The sequence below is a fragment of the Ischnura elegans genome, chromosome 5 (assembly GCF_921293095.1).
Source record: "Ischnura elegans chromosome 5, ioIscEleg1.1, whole genome shotgun sequence".
In the NCBI taxonomy this organism is placed as follows: domain Eukaryota; kingdom Metazoa; phylum Arthropoda; class Insecta; order Odonata; family Coenagrionidae; genus Ischnura; species Ischnura elegans.
The window spans coordinates 56,771,142-56,798,937 of record NC_060250.1 but is presented as its reverse complement, the minus strand read 5'-3'; the positions used below and the strand labels follow the sequence as shown (position 1 = coordinate 56,798,937).

The 27,796-nt window shown below is 39.2% G+C and overlaps 2 protein-coding genes across 4 annotated transcripts in view; one reads left to right on the top strand and one right to left on the bottom strand.

Annotated features, from left to right (window-relative positions):
* Positions 1-776, bottom strand: part of LOC124158914 (NTF2-related export protein) — a 79,168-nt gene extending 78,392 nt beyond the window's left edge. Inside the window, exons 1-2 of the mRNA XM_046534334.1 lie at positions 694-776; positions 351-531 (exon numbers count right to left, since the gene is read on the bottom strand). Of these exons, the coding sequence (XP_046390290.1) occupies positions 351-374 (24 nt within the window). The 5' untranslated portion in view covers positions 375-531; positions 694-776. The remainder of the gene's footprint in view (positions 1-350; positions 532-693) is intronic.
* LOC124158911 (protein nervous wreck) overlaps positions 1-27,796 on the top strand; it is a 203,317-nt gene that overhangs the window by 14,031 nt on the left and 161,490 nt on the right. The window lies entirely within an intron of this gene.

Below are 27,796 nucleotides of genomic sequence, written 5' to 3'. Positions count from 1 at the left end.
AATAAATGTGGGTCATTGTGTGCGAGAGGTACTGCCCGTATACTTGTAGGGGAGGCGTAAATGTATGGTCGATGTGAATCAGTTACATTCCTCTGACTGGGATGTAAGAAAGTATGACCAAAGAGAATCATTTACTTGAAAATTTTCCTTATTATCTCATTTTCCTTCGCTATTTCTCCTTGTATGTTCCATTTTTCTTCAAAAACTATCTTCAGTACACGAAGCACTCCACCTTTCTATTTTTCATGGTCACAAAAATTTTCCTGAAATCAGTCGTTTCCCAACAAAAATATTTCCCTTTGATACCTCTCACACACAGTAACCTAAAATAAGAGGCTACGTACAAATACCTTCATGATGTGGCGTCTCCACATTTTAGACAGATAACTTCTGTCTTGGAAGCTGCACGTAGATTCGGGAACCAACTCCTGGGCAGTCAACTTTGGATATCCCACAGTCGAGTTCAATGAATCACTTCGTCTCACCGTTTCGGAACTTAATTTTTTATCATGATTCGTACAATCACGTCGGCTAAAAGATGTAACGGAAACTCATTGCCAAAATCTCTTAATCTGTCTGCTTACAACACTATTTGTACTTAATCAAAACATCACACTATATTCCTAGTTAATAACTCATACACGGAACTCTACTGGGAATTCACAGTTGGCTTCAAACTCATGATAGCCTAACCTTCAGCAAAATGAGGGCATCAAGCACCAACTGCAGCAAGTCACCCGAATTCATAAAACAATCAGAAAAGTTGTAGAATGTCGTGTCTCAATAATGAGTCAAAAGCAATATCAATGAAACTAATCAAAATAATTATTGTTGTCAGAAGCAAATAAAGTAAATCTCATTGTTGTTCGGCGAATACCTCGCTCGCTTCAATTTTATCCTTTTGAATTTTGGAACATTATACGGTTTTCTTAAGTTATATTCATAATTATTTATATTAAATAATGTAATTCCCTCTGTTTTCCGTTCTTTATTATTATAGGATTCGAGTGATCAAACTGTTTAATGCTGTTTACGTAGAACGTGGCAACATTTTTATTTATTTGCATAGAACATACCGTACGTGCACAAATAACAATGCAATTAGGGAAATAGTGCCTTACCCTTAATTACGACGAACATTTTGAAGCGGGCGTGTGACCTTTCACCCCAATGCTTCTCATCGTAATTAGTAATATTATTCGTCACTTCATCCTCTGGCGGTCTTCTTTGGTTAAGTGGAAGTACGTGCAAAAATCGCAATGAAACCAGTACACAGTTTTTGCTAGCTTGAATTTTCTTCTGTCTATATTTTTTGATTAAGAGATTCGTATAAAAATCATATGTTATTTTGTTTCACATACGATCTAAGTTTTTGGCTTAAAAAAGGGGGCTATTTAAAAGGTAATTTTTATGAAATAAATTCTTATTCTCTTGCATATTTTGGCTTATTCTTGGTATCTTTGTTATCGCCTCGTGATCGAAAACGCATTTCGAATGTATCCCTGTGCTTCTTACGCTACTGCCTCATATAAACGGTCACCTATGAGGGACTCCTGGCTTAGTCGGTTTCTTGGTCATCCACTTCTTTTGTGGGGATAATTCTCCCCTGGGAGACCCGAGACGTTCTCCGAATGAATGGAGGGGTAAACGGCGACGGGAGCGAGAGTGATAGGTAGCTAGTCAACCCCTCGCCTCTATCACTCACCCTCCCCCCTCTCTGTAACCGTCACTCCCCACGCTGCGAAGAAATATTCATACCGGACGCCCACCGTTTTTCTTCCCAGTCATAGCCGCGGAATGGAATAGAACTTCATTGACCTGTGGGTTTTGGCGCAGAATTTAAACAATAGGGTGGTTTCCTATTATTTTTTTATTGCCTAAATCGAAAGATTATTACTCCTGGAGTACGTATTTGACGCATTTAGATTTTTAAATGACAATATCTATTTTTCGCGATTAAATGAAAAGTGAATATTTTCTAGCGCGCGAAAACGCGACGGGTAAGTATGAATGTCGGGAAATCTCTCCGTACGACGTATTTCTGGTTCCCGCTGCCGCCCTGTGAGGTGACCTTGAGGCGAGGCTTAGCGCTGATACGACGCAGGCTGCTAGCGGGTAGCCGAGTACCCTGCTGGCTTGTAGCGCTTGGCTTCAATAAGGATTATTAATACCTTATTAAACGAAGAAAACTTTCCGACCTTAGCCAGTTTTAATAAGTGATTATTGAGACATGTTTCCCTGAGCTCTGCGCCTCATGTATGCATTGGTAACCTCAGACGATGTATAACTCCTATCTTCTCCTATAGAAACTAGGTCCCTGTGACGTCACGTGGAGTGGCATCGCATGGGCGCCAATCTGGCCTTTTTCAAATGAGGATAAAATTGACCATTGCCATTCGTCTAAACTGGGATTTCTAAAACCAAATAATTTGTATATTATGAATACACTAATGGTGGGTAACGAATCGCAATCAATGCCTTTCGTTTTCTTTGATGAAGGAAACTACCCTATTTAATAATAAATGTCAGTGCGAGCAGGGTGGAGGTCTCTAAAGTGACTCTGAATCACGAGCACCAAAAAAAAAAACTTGAGAAAATTATTGATTTCATGCGCCATGCATAAAAAATAAAGAAGAGAATGCTAGGTAGGTAGAACTTGCCTACACCGGAGATGCATAAAGAGATGCGTATCTCTTAACTTGCCTTGAAAACCTGCACGTGTTTGTGGGTTTGGAATAGAAAATGGCTAAAATTTTGATTAGAATTAGAAAGAGATCCATTCATTCTTGTTATGAACCATGTAATATATACATTAGCGAGGAATAACTTTGAAAATTCATGAATTTCCAGTGCTGTAGTTGGGCCGGTACGGCGTACCCCTAAAATCCAAACTCGCTGTAAGCATAACGGTTAAACTACCTTTTTTAAATCTGTAAAAAAGTAGCCCTACCGTAAATTGTCCAATGGATTTCAGGAAGAAAAATCGGAAATGATAATTTACTTGCTAAGAGTTATCTCGTGGCACAAGTTGGAACTTAATATAAGAGTTGGAGTTTGACATTTCAATCTCGGCCAGATGTATAATGCATATTCAGCTGTTGTCAATTTTTTGTGAGTACCGCCTAAATTTTTTTCCCAACTACAGTACAGTGAATTTTACTGATCACATCACCTCGAATGTAAATTAAATTTTGGTTAGTAGGTTGCAGCTTTTTTCTCCACGACAATCGGATTCCTCTTCCCATCAGCTACCCGAGCGTTGACTGTGGCAAACCCATTTTATGTATTTTACATATTTTATTTATCCATACATATGTTCACACAGGTAATTATTTCAATGCAGGGAATTAAGGTATCCTGAAAGGCAATAAACCTTTAATTAGACTTCAAAATTCTTAAGTGCGGGAATGAAAAAAACGCGAAAAATACTCCTTACCCAAAGATAAATATTGAAATGAATACACAGTGAGTGAAAAAACATTCAGGGGTCGACTGGAGAATCCTTTTTCGTACTATTCGTGGCAATTCCAGTCAACCTCGTCCCAGCTTTCCATACTCAGCCAGGAGTTTATCACTTCGATATGGGAGGCTAGGACAAGGGAACTGCATAAAGGAGATCAAATTCCATCCCCTATGAGGTGGATATCTGTTGCCACATCGGTTGCATTTTAATCGGTTCTCAAAAATGTCCGCGGCGCGGTGATGAGTGCAATGCGATCAACTTTTTTCCTATATTTTGCATTAGAATGTTTGCAGTTGCGAGGACTAGCATAGAAAAGTGATGAATTTGGTAGATCACATCATCAAGCATATAAATTTCGGTTTGCGCCCATAATTATACCTTATTCCCCCGTGAAACTCGGATGACTTTGTACGTCAGCGACGCGAGTGGCGACTTTTGTGAACCCTTTTAAATGCGCGGTAAATTAGAGGCCGGCTTGAGGATCGTGGCTATTGCAGTAAACTTCGGCCCAGCTTTTCACAATCAACACGGGTTTGATAACTTCGATATGGGGAGAACTTCACCCCGCCGCCGCCGCTGCCACCAAGACCGGTGGGAAATGCAGGGAGCGCCTGGCGAGGACTTGCCTTCTCCCGGAATCGTAACGTAGTATCCACGGGCGGCCGGTGGAGTGGGTTCTGCTGCCGCTGCCAGCAGATATTGCTGCACGGCCTCTCTGGAGTAGGGTGGGAGGGGGTAGGAGGGGAGGGGATCGATAGGGGAGGAAAGGGGGGAAAGTTAGGCCGCCGTCGCCCTGTCTGCTGCACACGACATCTCCACGCTCGTAGCAGATACGCGTGCAAGTCAAACGGGGTTCGGGTATGCTGGAGGGAGAACCAATCGTTCCGAGCATGGAGCGAAGTGCGGCAGGAATTGGAGTGCTAGTGTGGTATTGGTCATCCCTACTTCGACAAAAACATTGGCATTCGCCCATCGGTCAATGAGTAAGTTTCGGTGTAATTCTCGATCATTGCTCGTAAATACTTTACAACACACTTTCTAGCGCACTCAGTAAAACTTCTCTCTGTGTTAAACAAAATCAGGCTTCACGTCGTGAAAGTTATTTATTTCATAAATATATTTTTTCTACCCCACCGAAGACAGCGCTATTCGGCCTTTACATCGGGGTTTATGATAACATGAAACAATCAAACGTGCACAAATATGCATGCCCTGGATAAGGGTAACTTACCCAGGCGGGACTCGAACCCGCGACCTTTGGTTTGGCAGGCGAGGACTTTACCCCGCCTCCACCGAGGCCGGTATATATGTTTATTATGTATATATGCTTGCTCCACCAACAAATTTTAATATTTGTACAACATGTTTATGCAACTATATACTACAGTATTTTATGCAAATGGTCCTGAAGATGCCGCTTAGAGGTGAAACGTTGCGCAAATTTTAAAACATGGTGGAGAAGTACAAATATATAGATAATAATGGAACATTCTTTTCTTACTTAATTGGTATTTTTTTGGCATTAAGTCAAAGATATATTTTCCAGGGCAAAATGATAAGTTGTTCCGAAATTTTCAAGCCATCAGGAAAGAATAAAACTTTGCAGATTCCACAATAATTTACTCACTCGCAACCGGGTTCGATGTAGTTTATCATCTTCTGGCTGCTGTAGAAGATTGTACATTCGCCAGAAGATGATACATTCGCTAGAAGGTGATACATTCGCCAGTAGATGATACGCTACATCGAAACCGGTCGCGAGTTAATAAATTATTGTGGAACTAGAAAAGCTCTATTTTTTCCTGATAGTCATGAAGGATTTCCATCAAGTAACGCCTCAAACCATTAAATTTTCTAGATAATTCAAAATAGGCCAAAGTCCGCATTTATTTCTGCATTAAATTAGCCTGGCTCCGCGCTAATATTTTTTGAACCCCGCCATTTACCTATGGGCACTGGAATCTCACGCAAAGTTCTCCCAACGGTTAAATTGCTAAATACATACTTCTATCAACCAGCCATTGATTACAGGCGTGTGAATTTCACACATTCAAATTTGGTGGCCCAGTTCCTTTCCCTGGAGGGTTGTGTTTGACACTAACCATAACTATTCCGAGTGGTTGATTGCGATTGATTGGTAACGCGATGGGAATATTTTGAAATTCAAACTTTTCATTCCAACAGTGATACGAGCCATCGTAGTGAGTCGGAGGAGTTAAAATAGGGTTGTTTCTTATTATTTTTTTTATTGCCGAAATCGAAAGATTATTAATTCTGGAGTACGAATTTCACGCTTTTAGATTTTCTAATGACGATATCTATTTTTCGCGATTAAACGAAAAGTGAAAAATTTCAAGCGCGCGAAAACGCTACGGATAAGAAGGAATTATGGAAAAGTCCGTGTGATGCCGTTCTGGTTCCCGCTGCCGCAAGTGAGGTGACCTTGGGACGAGGCTTGAGCGCTGATACGACGCAGGCTGCTAGCAGATAGCTGAGTACCCTGCTAGCAGGTAGCGCTTGGCTTAAATAAAGAAGATTATTTATATCTTATAAAACGAAGGAAACTTTCCGACCATAGGCAGTTTTAATAGGACATTATTAAGAGATGTGTCCCTGAGCTCTGTACCTCATGCATGCATTGGTAATCTCAGACGATGTAAAACTCCTATCTACTCGTATAGAAACTAGGTTCCTGTGACGTCACGTGGAGTGGAATCGCATTGGCGCCAATCTGGCCTTTTTCAAATGAGGTTAAAATTGACCGTTGCCATTCGTGTAAACTGGGATTTCCAAAACCAAATAATTTGTATATTGTGAATACACTATTGGTGGGTAAGGAATTGCAATCAATGCATTTCGTTTTCTTTGATGAAGGAAACTACCCTATTTTCATTCAATATTTTCCGATCCCATTGCCAACGAATCGGAATCAACCATTCGGGATGAAAATCGAACGGAATAATTCCGATCATTTTCAAGCACATCCCCCGTTTGCCCAAACATGATTGCCGCGGTGGCCCTTTGCCCCCTCTCCCCTATTCCACTTCTTCAGCATTCTTTGTCCATCCTTCCTTCATTACCTCCTGTTCTCCCCTCTTTCTTCATAACCCCTTTCCCTCTTCTACTTCCTAAGTCTTTAGAACTTAGTCACGGTGTAAATTTCGTCGCTTCAGCCCCACAAAAAACCCTCTTCTCCCTCGTTGTGTGTCTATACCCTGTTCCCGTACCGATTTATATACCCTAAGACATGTTCCTGTTTTGAAACTCACCCCCTTCAGGGAAAAATTTCAGCAAATTCATCGTGCTAAACTTTTCCATCACCATAAATTTTCACAAGCAAACTCTTAATCAAACGAGCTAGTAAATAGACAAAATTCTGGACGAGGACGAAAATTTAAAAGCAAGCAAGATATACGTGGCTCAATGTTGAACGGTCGTCAGTAGGTATAATTTATTCATATAATATTTAGTAACGAAATATGTTCATTCCGCCAATCAATGCCGACATTTTTCACGTGAATCTCACTTTGAAGGTCATATCAATGACTTTTTATTTGCCATGAAATAATTATAACTTAGAGCCAGAACAGGGCAAGTATGTAGGTACATAATAGTTGCTGAATTAGCCGCAATTAATTAAGTGCTATTTAAGATAATTTTACATCATATAATTAAGGCTTAAAAAGGATTGTATTTGTATATTTTAAAAAACCATCGTTTTTTTTTAATAGAATGGATATCGGGCAATTAATTTGATAGTAGAATTAAATAATAATATCGTCTTTATTTAAAGAGTTTAGGACTACATAGTCCTTTCTTAAAATTTGCTTGTTTGAAAAACAGAGATGTACAATGCCCCGGATGGTTGTAAATCCACCCAGGCGGGATTCAAACCTGCGACCTCTTGTGTTGGTAGTCGGGAGCGTCACCCCAACGCCACCGAGAATTCTGTGTTTGCACATAAAAATTAAAGGTGAGAACTAAAAACAGAATAAGCATTAACCATAAATGGGAAATTTTGTTTTGTTTCACTCTATCCTTATATCATTGTCTCTGCTAAATAAAACTATGAAATGTGGAAGGAAATTTTTGTCAAAGCGATAGTTATGAAATTATTTTTGATGATAGAAAAATGTATTAGCCATTGTTTAAGCTGTAGAAAGAAGTTTAGTCGAGCTTTGAGTAGGCACTTACATGTCTGAGTGCCCAATTTGATGTACATGTGCTTTAACTGGTTGATCGTTGGAAGGATAAATTGTACAGAATCTAATTAAGGCAGGGAGAGGGGGTGGTTCATGACTCTTGGAACAGAATGTCTTCTCGGTGGTCTTAGATTCGTCGTGATTGCAGAAATCGAAAGAAAGCGAGCTCTTTGACTGTGGAGACGAACGAGGACGCAAAGTCTGGTCAGGGAACTCATTTTATGTCTCTCCCGCCCTCCCTTAATGGTGAGAAACGGTTTCGGAGTGGATTGGAATCTGTTTGTCCGTTGGGCCATTCCCCCTCAGCAGTCGTCTCTCCACGCTTAGCAGACAGTGAAACGATGTAGCTCAGACTTACTTGACAGGGACGACCTCTCTTTTGGAAAGATTGATGAATTTACTCGCTTCTATCTTGGAGCACATTCGAGCGTCTCCGTTGCAAAAGCAAAGCAAAGTTGGTCATTCCGAAATCATGGCTAATTTTTATGCTACATGGGGAATTGCTTGCTAGCAAATAAAAATTTGACCTTAAAATGGCAAAATATTTTAATTAAAACGAAACTACGCCCTAAATATGCAATTTTATGCAATTATTGGAATCCTCATTTTTTGCACTGAAGAAAGACAAATTTATGCAATGTAACTTTCATATATTTATACACCTTTGAAAGTGAGATGCGTTAGGGTTAAAACAGAGTTTTTTTTCAAATAATTTTCATGTAATTTTCCTTAATATTTCGATGCAGTACGGGTATCTCATCCTTTTATCTATTTATGAATTTTTTTGCCTTATATTGTCGGGAAAAAATATTTAGACTCATTTTGGGCGACGCGGATGGTGGTACTTTTGAAGGAGATTCTTCATTGGTTATATTGCGGCGATGGGTCTTTGAGAGCTACACGATAATATGCTGCATATTTTTATCATGATAGCTTGAAGTTTAAATCGTGTATTGTACAAAACCGATTTTCATTGATATTTATAGCATTTACTTTGATAAAGGTCCAAATTTCGAAATTCTAATTTAGAAAAAAAATTATCGTGAGCTATTTGCTCGTGTCGACTAATGATACAGGCTTAACTATGAATGAATATTACGATTATCCTCAACAATTCCATTGGTTAGTCTTATTCCTTGATTATCACATGGCGATATGCATTTGTCTCTGAAGGCTGTGCGGATCTCTCGTCGCGGTCGTTCCACTGCGGTTTCATCAATAGGGTGGTTCCCTATTATTTTTTATTGCCTAAATCGAAAGATTATTACTCCTGGAGTAGGTATTTCTTGCTTTTAGATTTTTAAATGACGATATCTATTTTTTGCGATTAAATGAAAGGTGAAAAGTTTCAAGCGCGCGAAAACGCGACGCCTAAGTATGAATGCTGGGAAAACCCCGTGTGACGTCGTTCTGGTTCCCGCTGCCGCCAAGTGAGGTGACCTTGGGGCGAGGCTTTGAGCGCTTGTAAGACGCAGGATGCTAGCAGGTAGCGCTTGGCTTCAATAAGGAATATTAATACCTTACCAAACGAAGGAAACTTTCCGATCATGGGCAGTTTTAATAGGTGATTATTGAGAGACGTTTCCCTGAGCCCTATGCCTCATGCATGCATTGGTAATCTCAGACGATGTAAAACTCCTGATTACTCGTATAGCATCTAGGTCCTTGTGACGTCACGTGGAGTGGCATCGCATGGGCGCCAATCTGGCCTTTTTCAAATGAGGATAAAATTGACCATTGCCATTCGTCTAAACTGGGATTTCTAAAACCAAATAATTTGTATATTATGAATACACTAATGGTGGGTAACGAATCGCAATCAATGCCTTTCGTTTTCTTTGATGAAGGAAACTATCCTATTACCACTCAGTCTAGAAAAAATGTACACTTGGTCTAGTTTCAAGTTACGCGTTGCCATTGGGAGAGTACTACAAACGTTTACGACTTGGTTGCTTTGCCAAGTTCACGAGTAACTCAACGAAGAATATATTTTCTTCTTTCAAAATCTCGCTAGGGTGAAAAATAAATATTTCAGCATTTAATGAACTGATAATACCTTCTAGCGCGGTTTGAAATTAAATCTGTCGTATTATAACACATAATTCCTACAGCTTCAAAAAAGCCTCTGATAAAATTGAATATAAGATACACCATTCGAATTTTATGTTTCTACGATGATATGCAAGCTTCGTTGCCAAGTAAGTAATATCTTCGATCTTTTAGTATTAAAGTATTAAGTTTGCAGGTGTCTTATAAGTAAGTGATCGTTGTAGGCGTGGCTTTGTGGAGATCCTTATTGGTAGGAAATTTCGGAATCGGGTCAGATTTAAATTTTTTTTAAATGAAACCGAAATCATTGCAATAGATCTTAAGGTTTTATCAAGATCTTCCTTTCAAACTGATGAAGCCCCGCTAAGCGAAAGGTACCTCTGTGCTTTAGTATGTCAAAAATTTTAGCGTGGAGGAAATTTGATTTCATTATTTAATATCTTGAAACACTCAAGATATTTACACAGCATTGTGTATTCCAGTTTCTCTGTTTATTAATGTTGAAAAAGTTTGCAGGGTTATTTGAAGAAATGGAATTTTACCATTCACGTCATTTAAAAAATTTAAGAACTATTATTTTTCCCTTTTTTGTATTACATCAAAAGCATATTTTGATCTCAAAAATTAATGAAATTATTATGAAATGTCATCCTAAAAAGTTGTCTCAACACTACTGGCGTTGCACTAAAGTGAGATCGTTTCGGCCATTTGTTTACTTGATTTATTTGGATGGAGTGGACGGAGAGGATTAGGAACGACGAAGTGCTGGACGTGGTGGGTGAGGAGAGGCAGCTTCTTGATGAGATGCGGAGGTGGCAGAATGTTGGGATGGAGCGAATACTACGTGGGGAGGGGATGTTGAAAACAGTGGTAGACGGTAGAATATTTTGTAAATGACGGAGAGGAAGGAAGATAATAACAGTTTTAGATAAAACGAAAGGGAGTAGTTCTTATAGTGAATTTAAGAGGGAAGTCCATTAAGAGAGGGAAATCTGCTAGAATACTTTTTTAATACTCCTGCTAACCTGCCTTAATCGGTAGAGCACTTCACTAATAATCTAATTTCATTTCAAATTCTGTAGCGGTATTTGCTATCCCTTAACGGTCATTAGCGCTGAAGCGATGCTCATCCGGTAACCTAAACTCAGCGCATCAAATGTCATCGTCAATGCATTTTCGGGTCTCTGGATTAATTATCGGGAGTTTGCATTGCGATGCCTGATGATTAAATACTGCTTGCAGCTCATGCAATTATATGCTTTCATGTAAAATAAAATTCGGTAGATTCCACTCTTTCTTTTGTTCTTTATAATCCGGTATCATGATAGCCATATGGGTCATTCTCAATATTTTTTTCAACTGAGCACTAATCACTATTCCACATTTAGCGAAACCTGCCCATGTGACCACCTCTATTCAGCGGCTATCTCCGTTAGCGGTTGCGTTTCTCTGGAATGGAACTTATTTCTTGTATTTGCAATGAAAATTCGTCTTTTTTTAGTGGCCGCTTCCTTCTACGTCCGTATGCGAGCAGCTCCCGAAGTTAGATTCTACAGAATGCTTTGGAATATTTTTTATCGATCCCAGCCAAATGAATTAATGAACTCGAATTAAATGGTATCCTGCCATAAGTATTGCTTCATTCTAATCCCTGGTAGTGGCATTTATACATAAGATTAAAAATGTAAAACTCTAACCTGATAAACATGCCAGTTTTAGGTAGAAATATCAAGGCTCGTTTTCTGAAAACATACTCGTACATATCTCACCTGTATTAAGTGGTCATCTCCTTAAGCGTGCACTTACCTTCACGTTTGGTGGCTGCTTAAGACAGGATGTATTGAATATACGTTTGACATGGCCCAAAAGACTTATCATGCGCCATCTCTACAAATTATGTAATCATACGACTTCCCCATTTCCTACTATCTTATCGCGATTTCCAAGAGAGATGCTGATCTTACTGATTGCGTCATTGTTTGAAATCCTCGTGCAAAGTGACTCACATACACTGAAACCAATTGAGGATGAATAAACAAGAGGGAAACTACGAGCATTATTGAATACCGCGGAGGAAAAAAGATCCGTAAAGTAAGCCCGTCAAGGATTAAGTTTACTCATGCTCACCAATCCTAGGATATGCAAATGATGCTTGAACAAGCGTTACCCGTCGAATAGCTTGCGCAATTCATTAGACTTCACTCGCAGCTTCCCCAAGAGGACAGCGTCATCGACCTCAGCGCTCATTAAAATTCGCGGCTCGCGGCAAAGGATCGCCACGCGATGTTGATGAGAGGTGGGGACCGTCAGGCGGCGCGGCGGGTTTCTAGTGTCTGGCCGATGGCGTAAGAGAAATAAAAAAGCGAGAGGAACTCGGTCGTAGTCTCTCGGCGTTACAACCGAATTTTAAGCCGGGCTCAGTCGTCTGGTATCCGAGAATGACTTGGTCATCCGTGAAATTTTGGATTCGTACGATTACTGGTGAAGTTCGTGAATAATGAGGATGGAATGGTGGAATCCAGGATGGATACGTTTCTGGACTTATGGGAGCGAAAAGAATGCGTGGTGAGTTGTGCTGTTGTTAGAGTGAGCAGGCGGTCATTCTGTATGGATTAATGATTTGCGTATAACGCGAATATGCTTTGAAACCATATGAGGAAATTAAGAGGTAATGCGATAGCTTATGGGAGGAAATGCGATAGCTTATGAGAGGAAATGCGATCTGAAAAGAACAAGTAAGAATTTTATTTGGGCTTTCCGAAAATATTTAAAAGCTTTTCTGTCTTTTTCTGGATATATAAATATTGTACATGGTAGATGGCAAACATATTGGCGAATTCCCATATCGTTTTACGTTTTCTAAAGAGGATTTTTAATTTTTTTCTGAAAAAGAATGTGTTTTCAGCGCACAGTGGCATTTCTTAGCGAGTTTGTTTTTACACCTCTTGTGCTTATACTTGAAAATGAAGACGTGGTGGAGGTACGGAAAATAACGATGAAATAGCTATTGTTAATGACGTACACATGCGGCATGGCAATAATTTCATAGCCTAAAAGGATTGTTGTCTTATATTTTACCTCACCCTACGAAAGGGAGCCACTATCGGCGAAAAAAAGGGTAGAACGTTGAATTTAGAGAATTCGGATAAAATCCTGCCTAAGCTCTATAGGGTCGTGTCACATATCGTTTAAATCATTGCTTATTTGACAACAACAATAAATCATTAAACATTGCTTAAATGCAAAAGTTTAGCTTCTGTGGTCGAAAGAGTGAAGAAGAAGCCGCGAAAAGCTATGAGAACGGCGAAACGGTCGTCGTTTTCATCTCGTCACGGGAAAAATATTTGATTGGTGCATTTCATTATATATTTTTATAGAAAAAACGACATATTCGCATTAGAAATAGCTTTTTAAAATTAAATTTTACCCATTACTTGATTTTTTAAATGGCCGAAAGGTAGATTTCAATTTCCGAGGTGCAGCTGCAGAGTCAATCATTTTTTAGTATACCTGCGAAGTTTCAAGTATATAACTAAAAAAAAAAGCCATTTTGTAATTTTGTCCGGCTTTTTCCGATTTCCGCCCACTGTGTGCAGAAAAGAAAATGAGTATCGCAGTTAGGTACGCTGTGTGTACAAAATATTTTTAACCTTTTCACAAAAGGAAATTTTTATATTGTTCATCTTACTTAAAATTAACCAAAAAGACGAAAATCGCGGCAATACACTCTAGTAACATGACGATTTTCGTCTTTTTGGTTAATTTTAAGTCCAATAAACAGTTAGGAAAACGATGCATGATTTTCCTTATGGGCTTCGGCAGGATTTTATACAAATGCATCAAGTTCAGATTTCTACCTTATTTTCGCCGATAGTCGATAACCCTAGTTTAAAGATACATTTTATTCAATCAATTCCTAGACGAATTTGTCGAATGTTGATGTAAAAAATCTTTATGATTTTGTCGCCGCATCAATCTTAAGATCAATCCAAAGTATCTCGATTGATTCCAGGTCGCTTTTTCCTGGAAGAAATAGGAAATACGATCGTAAGATTAGCGACAAGTATCAATCAAAAAAGTTTGCCGCAATCAAAACGCGACAATATACAAAGGTTCAAATCAATCCAAGATCTAACATGAAGACAACCCGCTAACGTTTTCAGGGCGTATAGCGGCATTTTTGCGTATCGATTTTATAAAATTCACCACTTTCCGTATCCATTTGATAATGGCGACTGGTAGAAATCCTAGTCTCTTACTATTATCGATTACTTAACAAGATGCGGCGAAATACACCCTGTATTAATGCAGCGGCGAGATGAGATTGGATAAATAAAAAATATGTAAAACCTTTTTGTCCTAGGCTTTTCTCTTAACTTTCCAGCATTCAGTGAAAGTTTCGTTTCATTACATAATTTATGGCTCTTGTTGCATAATGGTATCAATTTTTATTTTTGCTACACCTTTTATGGAACATATGACAGTATGAATTTTATTGTTGTTTAAAAAACAAATTCAGTCAGATTTGGGGTTGAGACGAAAATAAACCATTGCTATGGGATGTGATAATTCTCAGTTAATGAAGGGATAGTAATGAAGGTCGTGTGGAGAAGAAAATGTGGAGTGTTATTGAGGATCGATTATTTATTCTTAATGGTCATAGGTCCCCGCACATCTCGGTTTCTGCTCTTAGCCCCAATCTTCACCGAAGAAAACCTTGTTAAAGGAATAAAACGGCGTATGTTTATGGCCTGAGAGCTTACTATGCTCGAACACATGATCATGTATCATTGCACAGTTATGCTTTTATTTTTTATTAGGTATTCCATGCGAATTTGGAATGATACTTAGTGGGTAAATCATTGCGCGTCTGAGCAAAGGGTTCGGGCTTCAAGTCCCATATGAAACCTTTGAACACCACTAGAAAGTAAGTGTGAGATGGGTGAGGGACAGGATCTGGCTCCCTGTCGGACACAGGCTTGTAAAAGTCATTCTGAACGTGTGAATTTCACTTGCCAGAGGCTTGGACGAGGGAAGCTCTGCCTTAATATATTCATTGTAACCTTAGGTTTGAATCACTGGGCTAATCGGTAGTGAATTTGTGTTTCTTTAACGTAGCGTTAATATTCAAAATATCAGGCCGTAGAACCCCCAGAATTGTGAAAATAGACATCCCGCAGTCCTGGGAACCGATGGCCTGATTACTAAGTATTATACCGAGTAAGGTAGGTTTCCATGTAGTACTTAAGCAGAATTCCGGAAGCCTCCCCTACTCTCATGCACTTCCCTCTTCAATTCACAATAAGACCTACTCCCTTTCATTCTATCTAAAAATCCTATTCTTTTCCTTCCTATTTTTCGTTTACTTAACATTCTACCCTCTAACACTGTTTTCAACATCCCCTTCCCGCTAAGTACTCGCTCCATCCATACCTTCCGTTTCCTCTGTATCTCATCTAAAAGCTGCCTCTCTTCACCCACCACGTCCAGCACTTCGTCGTTCCTCCTCCTCTCCGTCCACTTCACCTTCTCCATTCTTCGCCACACCCACATCTCGAATGCCTTGAGTCTTCTCTCGTCCTCCCTCCTAAGTGCCCACGTTTCTGTACCGTAAAGCTCTACACTCCAGATCAGACTCTTCACTAACCTTTTCTTTAAATTCTTACATAACGAACCTCTCAGAAGCTCCTTCCTGTTCATGAATGCTTCCTTTGCTAATGCAATCCTCTTCCTTATGTCCTTAATACTGTATCCGTTTTCCTCTAACGTACTGCCTAAATAGTTGAAGTTCACAACCTAGTCAAGTTTTTCATCACCCACCTTTATCTTAAGTCTCACATTCCTCGCTCGTGATGCTTTACAAAACCGCTTAACCTTGGCCTTCTTGTGATTAATCCTCATCCCATATTCCTCGCAACGCTCGTCTAACGCATCCACTAGAGCCTGAAGTCCGTTCGCTGACGGGCTAATCAACGCCTGATCATCCGCGAATCTCACTGATTTGAACATCATTCCTCCCACTTTTACTCCAGCTTCTGACTCATCCCACGCTTCCCTGAATCGATGGCCTAGAACAAATAAATCTCTACGATGGAGAACAATAAAGTCGAGATTCGGGAAGGGTAAGGTGTGAGGCGGAGTTCAGGGCGGGGTCAAAATCAGAGGCATGGGTCACCCCTGCACTACCTGTGGGGAAAGGTGGATTTTCTTGCGTCCCTTCCCCGACCGCCGGTTACCGAAACACCGTCCTTTCGTCGGCCACGTGGCGCCACCTTCGATCGTGATTTATCCTCATATTCCACGAAAACATTCTCCTACCTCGCTACAAGCGATCTCATAAATATTAACTTTAGCTTTCGGCGTTACAAATGGAAGTTCATGGAGTACGAATTCCATTGTCTGTTATATATTCCCTGGTTTGGGTCACAGCACAAACATATTCCTGAAACAATTTTTTTCATATTTAGCGTAAAAAATGGCATAAAATTGAATTCCACATTTTTGCAGCGTTAATTATTTTATTATCGAACGGTAATTAATAACGAGTTATAGAACGATATCACAAAACAAGTTGCAGTGTATAAATAACGTTATACTAACGGGCGATGCCTTATTTGAGGACCCTATAAGCCAAGGGGTACAAGTGCAATTTTATAATGCTGGAAATAAATGCAGATTTTTGGTGGGGAACTCTATATTGTTGTAACAAAGGGATACAAGTATAGGTATGTATGTATAGGATACAAGTATGTATGTACATTTTATTATTATTTACATATTAATTATATAGGTATTCATGAGGATATGCGTATTTAGTGATTCACTAGTATTCCTGGTGGTATAATATTAAATAAATATTATATATATATTATTTGGAGGTGGCGAACGATAGCTGAGGTCGTTTTTGCCATGAGGGAAGGGTAGGTAAGGAAGGGTGGAGTGAAACCCGGCGTAGGCATTTGCATACTCTTCACATAAGGTGCCAAGGGGACCACGGCTTAACGTCCCATCCGATGGACAGTGTGTTGCGCTTGAAATGTCCTCCACATAAAATTCAAGTAGGCATCGGGCAATCTTTGAAATTTCTCTGCCACCGCCGGGATTTGAACCCGAGCCTACTGGATAGGAAGCCAATACTCTAGCCACCACACCAACCCGATCTCCTACCTTTATCCTCTTGATACAAGAGTATTTTGTACCCCACCAACCATTATTTACTCCTATCTCCGACATTATAAAAATTGCCCTTGTACCCCTTGGCTTGGTCCTCATTTATTCCAAGGAATTATTCCAATAGAGTCATCAGCTACTTTGCTAGTAAAGTTTTCGAAAAGGCTGAAAATGTGTTGTCTTTTCTTTGTTTTTTTTTATATACATCAGCTCCTTTATGCAAGTAAAGGCGGACGTACCTGTCAAATGACATCCCAATCATCGATTGCAAATCACTTGTGAGCGTGCAGCTAAAGTTTTTGCTTACTTCTTAAAAAAAAAAAAAAAAAATTTTTAGTTTGGTTCAGGATTTCTCGGTTCCATCCGTTTGGGTATCGCTACCTTAGGCCATGACTCTTCTTCACGTCCTTCCACCCTGCTGCTGTAGGCACTTCTCCGCCTGGGTAAATAGCGATTCTCTCCGAGCAAATACCGGCTGCTCGGCACACCTTTCCCCAGGGTAGTCCCTTCCCTTGGCCTTTCTGTCTGCTTTCCCTCTACCCCCGCATTCCTTCATTTCATTACCTTCAAGTGGCTCTCCTGGATCCTAACATGGGTTGGAGCATTTAAGGCCTTGTTAGCATCCGTGCGATAAATTGACCGTCGATTTTCAAACGTGTAACCCAAGGGTCTTCAAGCCGCGGCCCGCTGGTTAATGCCTTGCGGCCCATAGAGGCTAAAGAAAATATTATATCGCAATTACAAGAACAAAACCAAATATCGACACACTCGCCAAAAATAAACAATGTCAAATATATAAAATCGTATCCGGCTCGATTTTGTGGAAGTTCTTTATATCCATGATAAAAAGAAGAACACAATGGTAATTTCCACACTTTTAATATTACAACTCAGCACTACCATGTTTTCAACACATAAGTGTCATTATCAAGGTATCTTGGGACCTTGATAATGACACTTATGTGTTGAAACCATGGTCGGTGCTGAGTTGTAATATTAAAAGTGTGGAAATTACCATTGTGTTCTTCTTTTTATAATGTCAAATATCTTATTCATTGATTGAACTTTTGAAAAGATAAAGGCTATTGCACTTTGACGTTATATTTTTTAAATTTAATTGATGTGGTGGTAAAGCATTGTGGCCCTCGGACGATCTGAAATCGACTTTTGGCCCTTGCATTAAAAAAAAGCAGACGACCCTTTGGGTTGAGCTCTCTGTAATTGCTTCACATTTTATTGTTACTCAAAATATCACTTATCAAAACTATTAAATCCTCGAAGTCTTACCTGCGAGTTTCCACATTAGTATTTAACCGAAAGCCATTATTTTACACTACTAATAATATGAATTTATTTTGACCCACTACTGAGAATTCCTCTTCCATAAACCTAAACTAATAGCAGAAAAAAGAAACTCTTTGCTACGGAAAAGATGGATTTCTGTCCAAGGTTACCAAAATTGGTTTAAAAAGGCGGAATGAATTAGAAATTGAAATAATGGCTTAAAGGGAATTTTCCTTTTTAATTAGAGTACTTTTTACGCTCTGTTGATGGATTGATTGATCTTTTGCCACGTTTGCCAGTCACGTTTCCCTGCCATACTTCTATTAAATCTCCTATATTTTTTTCCCGGAGAAAAAAATAATAGAGATATTTTTCTCTTGTACATTTTTGTAACATTGCCTTTCTAATTTACATTCATGACCTCACCCAATTGCATTTCCTTAAACTTGCATTCTTCCACTCTGAAAGGGTATCATATATTCGCCCAATTTCCGTCATTGTAGTATAATTTCCTTGTCAATCCTACTGGCCTTCAGATTCTCCCTTATATATAGTGCACTGGATAAGGCATAAAGAAAAGAATTCAAAGAATTCAAAATTGACTTCACATCCGAATGACGTAAAATAATCGTATGTTAGATACTCTACTTAAAGTACTTCCTAATAAATTACGGTGATTAAACTATTTTTGTGAGCGTTATTTAGTTTATTAAGAGATTGAAATATTTATTAGATCTTAATTTTGCTGCTGGTTTCTGTACAGCATGAACACTGAATACGGAGGGAAAAATGAAGGGCTTGAATATTGATATAAAAACGATATTTTTTAAATATGGAAATTGGACTCATATTTGATTTACTGGGTAGAGTTTAAAAGGAAGATTGACCAAATCCAATTAGGCAAGATTATGATGCAAATAAATTAAGAAATGGTGCTATTTTCCATATTTGATGATGGTGATTACTTGTGTACAATAATTGTTATTCTCGTTCATGTTTCGTTTATCTGGTGGTGCAATTACTTGCCCCCAAGGTCTCTATCATATTCCTTGTCTTCTTTTCTTCAGCATTGTCCAAGGTCGTCTGTTTGCCTTAGCCGTAGGCACGTCTATCATTGCCGCAATCCAATCGCGTCATAATCCCGATCGAGTTAAACCACCGCCTCGTCGTGAGATAAGGAGAAGGGCAATGTGAATTTGAGGTATCGTTGCATTTGCCGGAAGTTTGAGCTTTCAGGTGATTAGAGACCCATTAACGCTCGGTGTGGGCTCAGATAGCTCAGTTAAATGATGACACCGCTCTGCCCCGATTAGGTCACCCGCTAAGCTCGAGTTCCAGCGCAGACGCTGATGCCGTGTGGGGCTTCAGACTTAGGCTTCATGATGGATTTACGCGAGGGATTAGATTTCAATGCTGGCATAACTGCCAGCGGCAGCTCAATCCAGGCGGCGGACAAGAGGAGCAAGCGATGTGTGCGAGGTTTAGGTCTATGATAGTTCCCACTCTTAGTTGGACCTAAGCAGACGCATTAAACCCGCTCAACTATTTTTTTGTGACATTGATCACGAATACAAAAGCTAAAGCCCTAATCCTGATAGGGTTTATAGGGTAAATTGAGACCTTTATATCGTAGTTTCTAAACTATAAAATTATATTATTGTAGAAAATAATGGAGTTAAATTCTGAGTTAAGATGCAGGAAAATTTTTATAAGTGTATACTCCGTATATTCTGATCAAATATGGATTATAGTTTCAGTTTTAAGCACGCAATGCTTCGCGAAAAGAGGCGATCGGGCGGGAGTGATGCACACTCTTAAGGCCGTTTTACACGGGGCACGTACTTGCACAATCTGACGTGTGTACGAAGGCGCAGTCAAAATTGCGTCGTGTAAAGCGGTGAATTGCTAGAACACATGTGAGAATGCGTGGGCGTGAGATGGAAAAATAGCCCCTGTCCTAATTTCGTTCATGCATTCGCGCAATTTCACGCCATTTTACAAATTAATGCAGTTATAACCTGCGCAATTCCGCGCTCCGTGTAATACGGCCTTGAGTGACACGCTGGGCACCTCAAAAACGTTTGGCAGGAACTGAGTTCTCACTAAAATACACTACGCTAAACCATTTATTTTCGTATAGCATGTATCGAAAAACCACTGGGCATCCTTAGCCGGCCTTTCCCTGTGAAGATTCCAGGTTTTAAGGAACAATAAGTCTTAGTTGAGATCCCTACAGCCCTCACGAAGGTTCTTGTTTTTATTGCTTGTCTGAGTAAATTTGTGTGTGAATTTAGCTATTCCGGTGGAGAGGCTGGGGTTTGGTCCCCTTCCCGCACACCAACGCAGTGAAAAGTCTTCTTGCAAGGTGGACGAGCTTTGGGAGATTTTTATACGGCCATTTGAGTTTTTCCCTTTTCTACATCTTTGAGGCCATAGAGTTCAATTCCTCCGTTTTGCATTTATTTTCGTAAAACATGCTAAAAATGCTTGAGTCTAAAGCAGGTGTTTGCTACCACTAAGAATTCATCTTCCATGAACCAAAAGTAATAGCAGAGAAAAGGAACTCATTACTGTGGAAAAGATCGATTCCTACTCAGCGTTATCAAAGAGCAACCGTGCGTCCGTTTAATTTCAAATTTTAAGCCTCGTCTTTAGGTAGAATCCCGGGTGAAAATCATTTTAATATGTCTTATTGTTAGTACCCTGAAAGATTGTAAGTTATTGCTTTTAATCTTCGCGTATATATGAGGGATTAGTCTGAGTAAAATCGTAGTTCAAAATTTTACTCCCATTGAGTCACCCAGGAAGATAATTTAGGTTTAATTTTATTGCAGCCGATCATTTATGAGATAATTTACTATGCAATGGGGTGTTTGCATAAAAAATTTTTCCGCTTAAATATTTCTTCATCGTATAGAGGAAAGGAAGTAGATGAAGAAAACATAGGTTTCAATGCAGTAAAATGGAGAAATATATTATTACATGAATAATAAAATCGCTAAAATGCCAAGGAAATCAGCGGGAGAAGATACGGTTGGTGACGTCACTTGCCCGTAGTTACCGGTATGAGGCCTCATTGCGACTCGGAAAATTGTCGAAAACATGGTATTAGAGGTAAATTTTGATAAAGGAAATACAAATAATCTACCAAAAGTAGATGTATTTATGGTGGCGGAGTATTTGAAGGGCAATGACTGCTTCAGCATTCCGGAAGTTAGAGGAACGAAGGCACTTCGGTAAGTTACCTGATGATTTCATCTCCATAGTACATTGAAAGGTATGGGAAGCTGTCTTTTTATAGTCACCCTATAAGGCAATAGATCAGTTCCTTCAATGTTTGTGCCAGGATTGGCACAGTTCTGTTAAAAATTTTACATGCAAGGCCACATGAAATGCAAAATTGATCCGCGAGCCTTTCAAAGGAATCATTTACCTTGATTTTCATGAGAGTAAATACAATGTCTCTCTGGCCAAGTTTAGTGTATTTCATTATCAAAGACATTGCATGAGGAAACCACTCATCTGGCACGCCAATATACATTTTGGATTTCCTATTTACACAAGAGAGAATTGCATCAGGGTCCTGAAATTCATGAGCAGACTCATCACTCTCAGATGAGCATGGCTCATATTCACTCCCACTGCCATTTTCCACACCCTCAGTTGTTGTGACAGACTCCAATTCCTCTTCATCCACAGCCCCACCTATTCTCTTCAGTGGAGATGTCGACACATCCCTCTGTAACTTGATGGGTGATGTCGTAATGTTAAGTACTTCCTTTTTTGTCATATTGCAATTAATACCCTTACTCCTGTGAGAAACAGAAGTTAGGACACTAGCATCACTAAATGTCTTAGTAAGAGTCAATGGCTCATAGTTGGATGCAGCATTTCCACCCTCATGAGCTTCAGAGCAGTCTAGTTCTATGTCCACTGATTCCTCATCCAAATCACGACTGGTTATATGGGGAGGGATATGTTTATCAACCTAAAAGAAAAGCATATATTTTATGAGTTGTATACTTCAGGTAATAATTTGCAAGTAACTGACATACATTTAACGAGACCCTTATCTCTATAGTACCAAGTTGATTTTTTTTTAATTTGAGTACCTGAGCAGCACCAAACTCATCACTTCAAATTTTCAATAATCACTTGAGCTTATATGAAAGTATTCAAACTCCTACTGGGCATATAAGTATAGAATTAAATAAATGATTAACAACATTTTATTTCACTTTCAAGCTTATTATTTTGCCCATCTCATTTCAGATATGATGGGGTTAGAATCCAAGTATAGCCAATAGCTAGAAGCCAAGAGTATGGATGCCACATTTTAATATGAAATATTTTTCAGAAATATTAACTGTTCTGTAGTTATTAGGCTTCAATGTTGCACAGGGGCGGATCCAGGATTTTGTTCACGGGGGGGGGGGGGGGGCACAAGGATACCTCGTCATACAAAACGAACGAAATGATAATGGGACCGTATTAAAAATCTAGCACATTTTTAAGGGCCTGGGGGGGCACGTGGCCCCCTCCCCCCCCTGGATCCGCCTATGATGTGGCAGCATATCATATATTAGTCAATCTATACCTGTAGAACACATTTATGTCTCTGTAACTGTTTCTATTTAGTGATTATCATTTATTTTATTCATTAATTAAAATATTAATTTATTTAAAGGGCAAATATAAACAATGCAGTGTACACTTAAAGTAGGTACCTATAAAGAGTTCCCATAATAAGACTGTAATATTCATCAATTCACATTGAGGCTACACATATCTTTAGAACCAGCCTAGGGAGGGCTGCATATGCATAACTTACACTCAGTGCGTCTTCTATTAATCTCTGCTGACAATGAGTCCTCTTCATGGGTAATTTTCGGGTGGTTGACGCAAATGCTCTCTGCCGATCTTCCTGGCAGCCAAATACGTGTGGAAAAGCACATTTTTTCAATAGCTTATGCCCTCCTACCATTTTGCACCTCATGAAATTTCCCATGTCGTCCTCCATCTAAGAACAAAAGCATTAGGTATATATTTTTAACTGTACATACCAAAATCATAGCTCAGACTGTTTACTTCTGATCTACTAGATGCTTCTTCCAAGGATTTCTTCGTCAACAACATCCTTTGAATTGCAGTTTTTTGGAAGCATCTATTTTCCATTCCATTACGTTGGCTATTTTGTACGATTAATGGATTCATTCAGCAGATGTTAAAGGCTCTTCACCATGAATAATTTACGTGTCATATACATACATCAGCATCTATTCAATTAGCGTCAGTAATAAATATTAAAATACCTTAAAACGGTCCTCGCAGCAATAAAGGGTTGATTTCAGAGAGACATTGAAGTCCCTTCTTGCAGCTCTAAACCATTTCTTCCTCTGTTTCTCTTCCTTCGGAACCGCGAAAAACACTTTGCTAGGGTTCCTGCTGCTTATATTTGTACACTCTGGTACAAAACACCATTTATATGCTGACATTGCGCACAGTTTATCTCTGACTTTCGTTCAAGAGAGCGCAAAACCATTAACTACAGCATACCCATACGGCGAGTACTCGTAGTTACGGGCACGTGACGTCACAGGCGGCCATGTTCATTTTTCTTGTTTTCGCGGACGTTCAAACCGGGTAATTTTTAACGCAGCCAGAAATGGCCAAAATTACCCTAAATTTAAGTTTAAATAGCATTTCCGTAACTAGGATGAAGTGGGGTTTCCGCATATATCGCTAAAAAAATCCATGCAAACTCCCCATTCGTGTTGAGAGAGCTCCTGGGAGTAACTATGGTGACTATGTTTTAAGGGCATAATCCCTGGTCGAACATAGCTATTGTACCATGAAGAGCTTAGAATATGTTTCAAATCCTGAGTTGATTCTGGAGATAAATTATACGGTTAATACGATGAAGAGCTTTGTGGGATTATTTTTAGAGTTCTTGGTACTTCAATGGTCCGTGCAAACCTTAACAAAGGACCCGGAGGGTGATGTTACTGTGGATGAATTCACTGATTTTTAAAGTCGTGAGTTCATAGTCACAATGCCTATCAAGGAGAGTATTATTACTCGAGTGTAATCCCGCGCTTTAGGGTAAGCATTGACTTCTAAGTGGCATCGAATCATTGAAAAATTTTTTTGGCACATTCCATACGGTAAAGCCCCATGAAATTAAGATGACTTGCATCTAACCATATTAAAGTTTGAATGTTCGATAAAAATTCTGTGGCTTAACTTAGCGTTGGACGGCTGATTATATTTTTTCCCTTTATTCCAACAAGACCATGAACCTCTCCCTAATCATCATCAGAGATCTACCCGTATCGTTATTAGTTATTTTTGGCTCTTACCCAGGTCCTGTCCAAATCTAGGCCAGTTTGCTCAACGGAGAATCAGGGTCGACTGTGGAAAGGGATGTAGAGGAGGCGAATTGGCCAGTACATGTACACGCTACGGACCAATCACAGTTTTCTCGTGTTTTTTTTGTGCTATTACCAATAAGTGATCAATAAATATAGGCCTATTTGGTTTATGTACGTACTGAATGATGTTGTAGTTCACATTCCATCGTTTAAAAGTATTTTTGCATGCAAATAATTCCTACTTCCAATTAGAATCCTCTGCTCCTTTTGTTGCAAGGTTTTCAAAGTTAGAAACACTAAATAGCATCCAAGTCTTTGAGAGACGTTTTGACTCAAAGGAAAGTTTTCGCGGAAATTATATCAAAACAGTAATTGGTCTAATGATTGGTAATTTTTTAAAAGACAATTGAGGTTGATCGTGCGAATAAGTTGGATAGCAATGGAATCTTTCATTTTCAATTTGACGAGATATTGAACTCTCGTTCATTTCCTCAGTGAGATTTCCAGTTGACCTATCACGGAGCAGATACCTTTATTCCCTGAGTTAATCGGACCTAGGCTATTCTGGTGGCCATTAGGGTGTATGGACGGATGGGTAGTATCCAAGACCGTTTTTTCTAATTATTTTTTCACTACCGAACGAGTTAGTTTCCCGAAAAACTAGTACACCTCACATTAAGGTTTACTGTGTTTTACAAGGTAAAATTAACGGTTATTTTATCTTAAAATATACTTGATAAAACGTCAAAAAAGAGAGACAACCCTTCACAGTCCACCTTGAGATATTTAGTGAGGTAGTTTAAGGTCGTCCGCTTAGTTAAGAGCAACACCTCTAGTGAGGATTAAACTATAGCTTGGGGTTAAGAAAGGAAAGATCCGATCAGTATAGTTTAGGATAAAATAAGGAATTTTACTGCCGATATGAAGCCGATATAGATAGCGTGATTCGCTCCGAAAATATAGCATTCTCATCTTCATTGAGCTTCGGCTTTGGACTGGACAGGACGAGAATAATTCACAACTTGGCACATGTCGAAGCAGTGTCCCGAAGCACTCCAGTCGGTACAGACGATTTAATAATCCAATCCTTTTTGTTTGATGTCGAGATCTGAGGTAAATTTGCCGTCGGGCGATAGATCGAACGGTAATTTCCTGCACGAGAGAGAAGGCAATTACACCGGGAGTGGCCTTCCACCAGTCGAGAAGTAATCTGTTGAACGAGAGTAATTGCCTCTTCCCTGACCTCTGATTGCTGGCAAAAGAGCGTTTGGGCTTTACTTTTTTATTTCTAAGTTTCTATTTCTCAAATCAACGTTCATACACATGTCTGTAATAAAACAAATCTTCATGCCAAAATTCATGGTCTGCTTATGGCTATAAGTAATTGTAACCCAATCGGTATGTTCATGGAATTATCTCGCGATTTTCGGATAACCCGCTATGTTCAAATCTTGAATGCTTTGTCATTATTTCGTCCTCAATGGCTGCCCATTTAATTGCTAATCATAAATTCTAGGTCGATTCCAATGCTGTACATCGATTGTCAAATTGGTTTACTTCGTGGATATTCAAAGCCATCTCTGGGAAAAAATCACTCCATGTAAAAAAAAAGTGCTGTAGATGTGTGTATGCTTGCTGAGGCCATGAGTGCAAATTTGAACGCTGAATTTTTTGTAACCCTGCATTAGTTATATCTAGGTATTCCACTATAAGTTGCGCTAAATATGCGAGCACTATGCCACCGGTATGATGGGTAAAATGCTGATCAAAGATAGCAATGTTTGCTTATACTACGGTAATTAACATCGGGAAATTCAAAATTCCCTCGCTGATGGCTATATTTTCCTTTTCTGCGTGCAAAAAGTTTGTTTTTAAAAATGAAGTGAGTGAAAAATCAAGTGCACTGCTAATTATGTAGTTGATCTCTGTTTAGAAAAAGAAATAACTTGTATCCCTTGGCTTTTACCTCCACAAATGATAAAAAATGGAGAAATTGTTGGCAGCAAAACGTTGGAAACTATCTGCTCACTAACATCTCTCATTACCTTTGTCATGTTGCAGTGAAAATCGAGTATCAGTTCTCGTGGATGTATCAATTCCTGCTAACCAAACTGGAGGGTAATTCCATAGTCAAGGGTCAAGTTCAAGAGCTGCGTTCGACACTCGCCGAATCCCGCATTCAAATTGAGGGAAACTCCCTCCCGTGATGGTTTCCCCATTGGAAATCTGATTCTCTAACAGTCACGCACTTCTGGCATCTCAACATAGGGTTCAGCCTGAACTTCAAATCAATCATCAGCTCAATATGGCGAAGCCCATGCCTAGGGGGGTGTTACGTAAGATGAGATATGCCAGTGAACATTTTCCCCCACTTATTTAAGTGAAACATATAAAATTTCACAATAACTTGGTGACTAATGTAAGAAAAATGATACACTAATGAATTAAGAAATTCTTTTTTCCATCGCAACGAGTCAAACGCCCCATTTCCATTAAATATGATAAATGATGTAGGAAAGGAAATAATCAAGTCAATAAAATCAATTTTTTACTCATTTTTATATATTTAAGAATTCGATCTTTTAGCTCTTTTATTACATCAGCCTCAGTAAACCATTGAATTGTGTAATTTTATTCTATAGAGAAAAGCTACAAAAACTTAGATTAACCCAGATATTTTTCTGTAGTTAATCTAATCCAATGTTCGTCTGAGGCAATTGATTTCTGATCCCAACAAAATATGAACCAAAATTGTACCTCAAACAATTCTCAACAGTGCGCACCACCAAGAGACATTTTGTTGTGTTAAAATAAAAATATAAAGGGAAGGTGGAATGTTTCCCGCACTGACCTTCCAGCTTCACGTTTTGCAAGTTGCCTAGCATTTTATCTTTTAAATTTCATCTTCAGTTACTTCTGTGGTTTGGCTCAACCTCAAATTCTCGAGTTTATCGATTTCAGCCAACGTTATCTTCTCTTTAAACTCCTCCTTCGTTTGCTCCAGATAAAATGTCTTGATAGTGGCCTTCTTTCAATCTATATCTGATATAGAACAAGGTATAATATATTCGTCATACGCCCTTTGGTAGCCACGGTGTATATTTTCTTGCGACACACCCCTTCTTTAGACTTGCATTCTTGAAGTATGCGAGATAGAAATAATTCGTTAGAAATTTTTCTTTTATCACTTGAGTATCCTAGGCTCCAGTCGGGATGAGCCCTCGCAGACTATTTGAAGAGGCAGATTGAGAAACAGA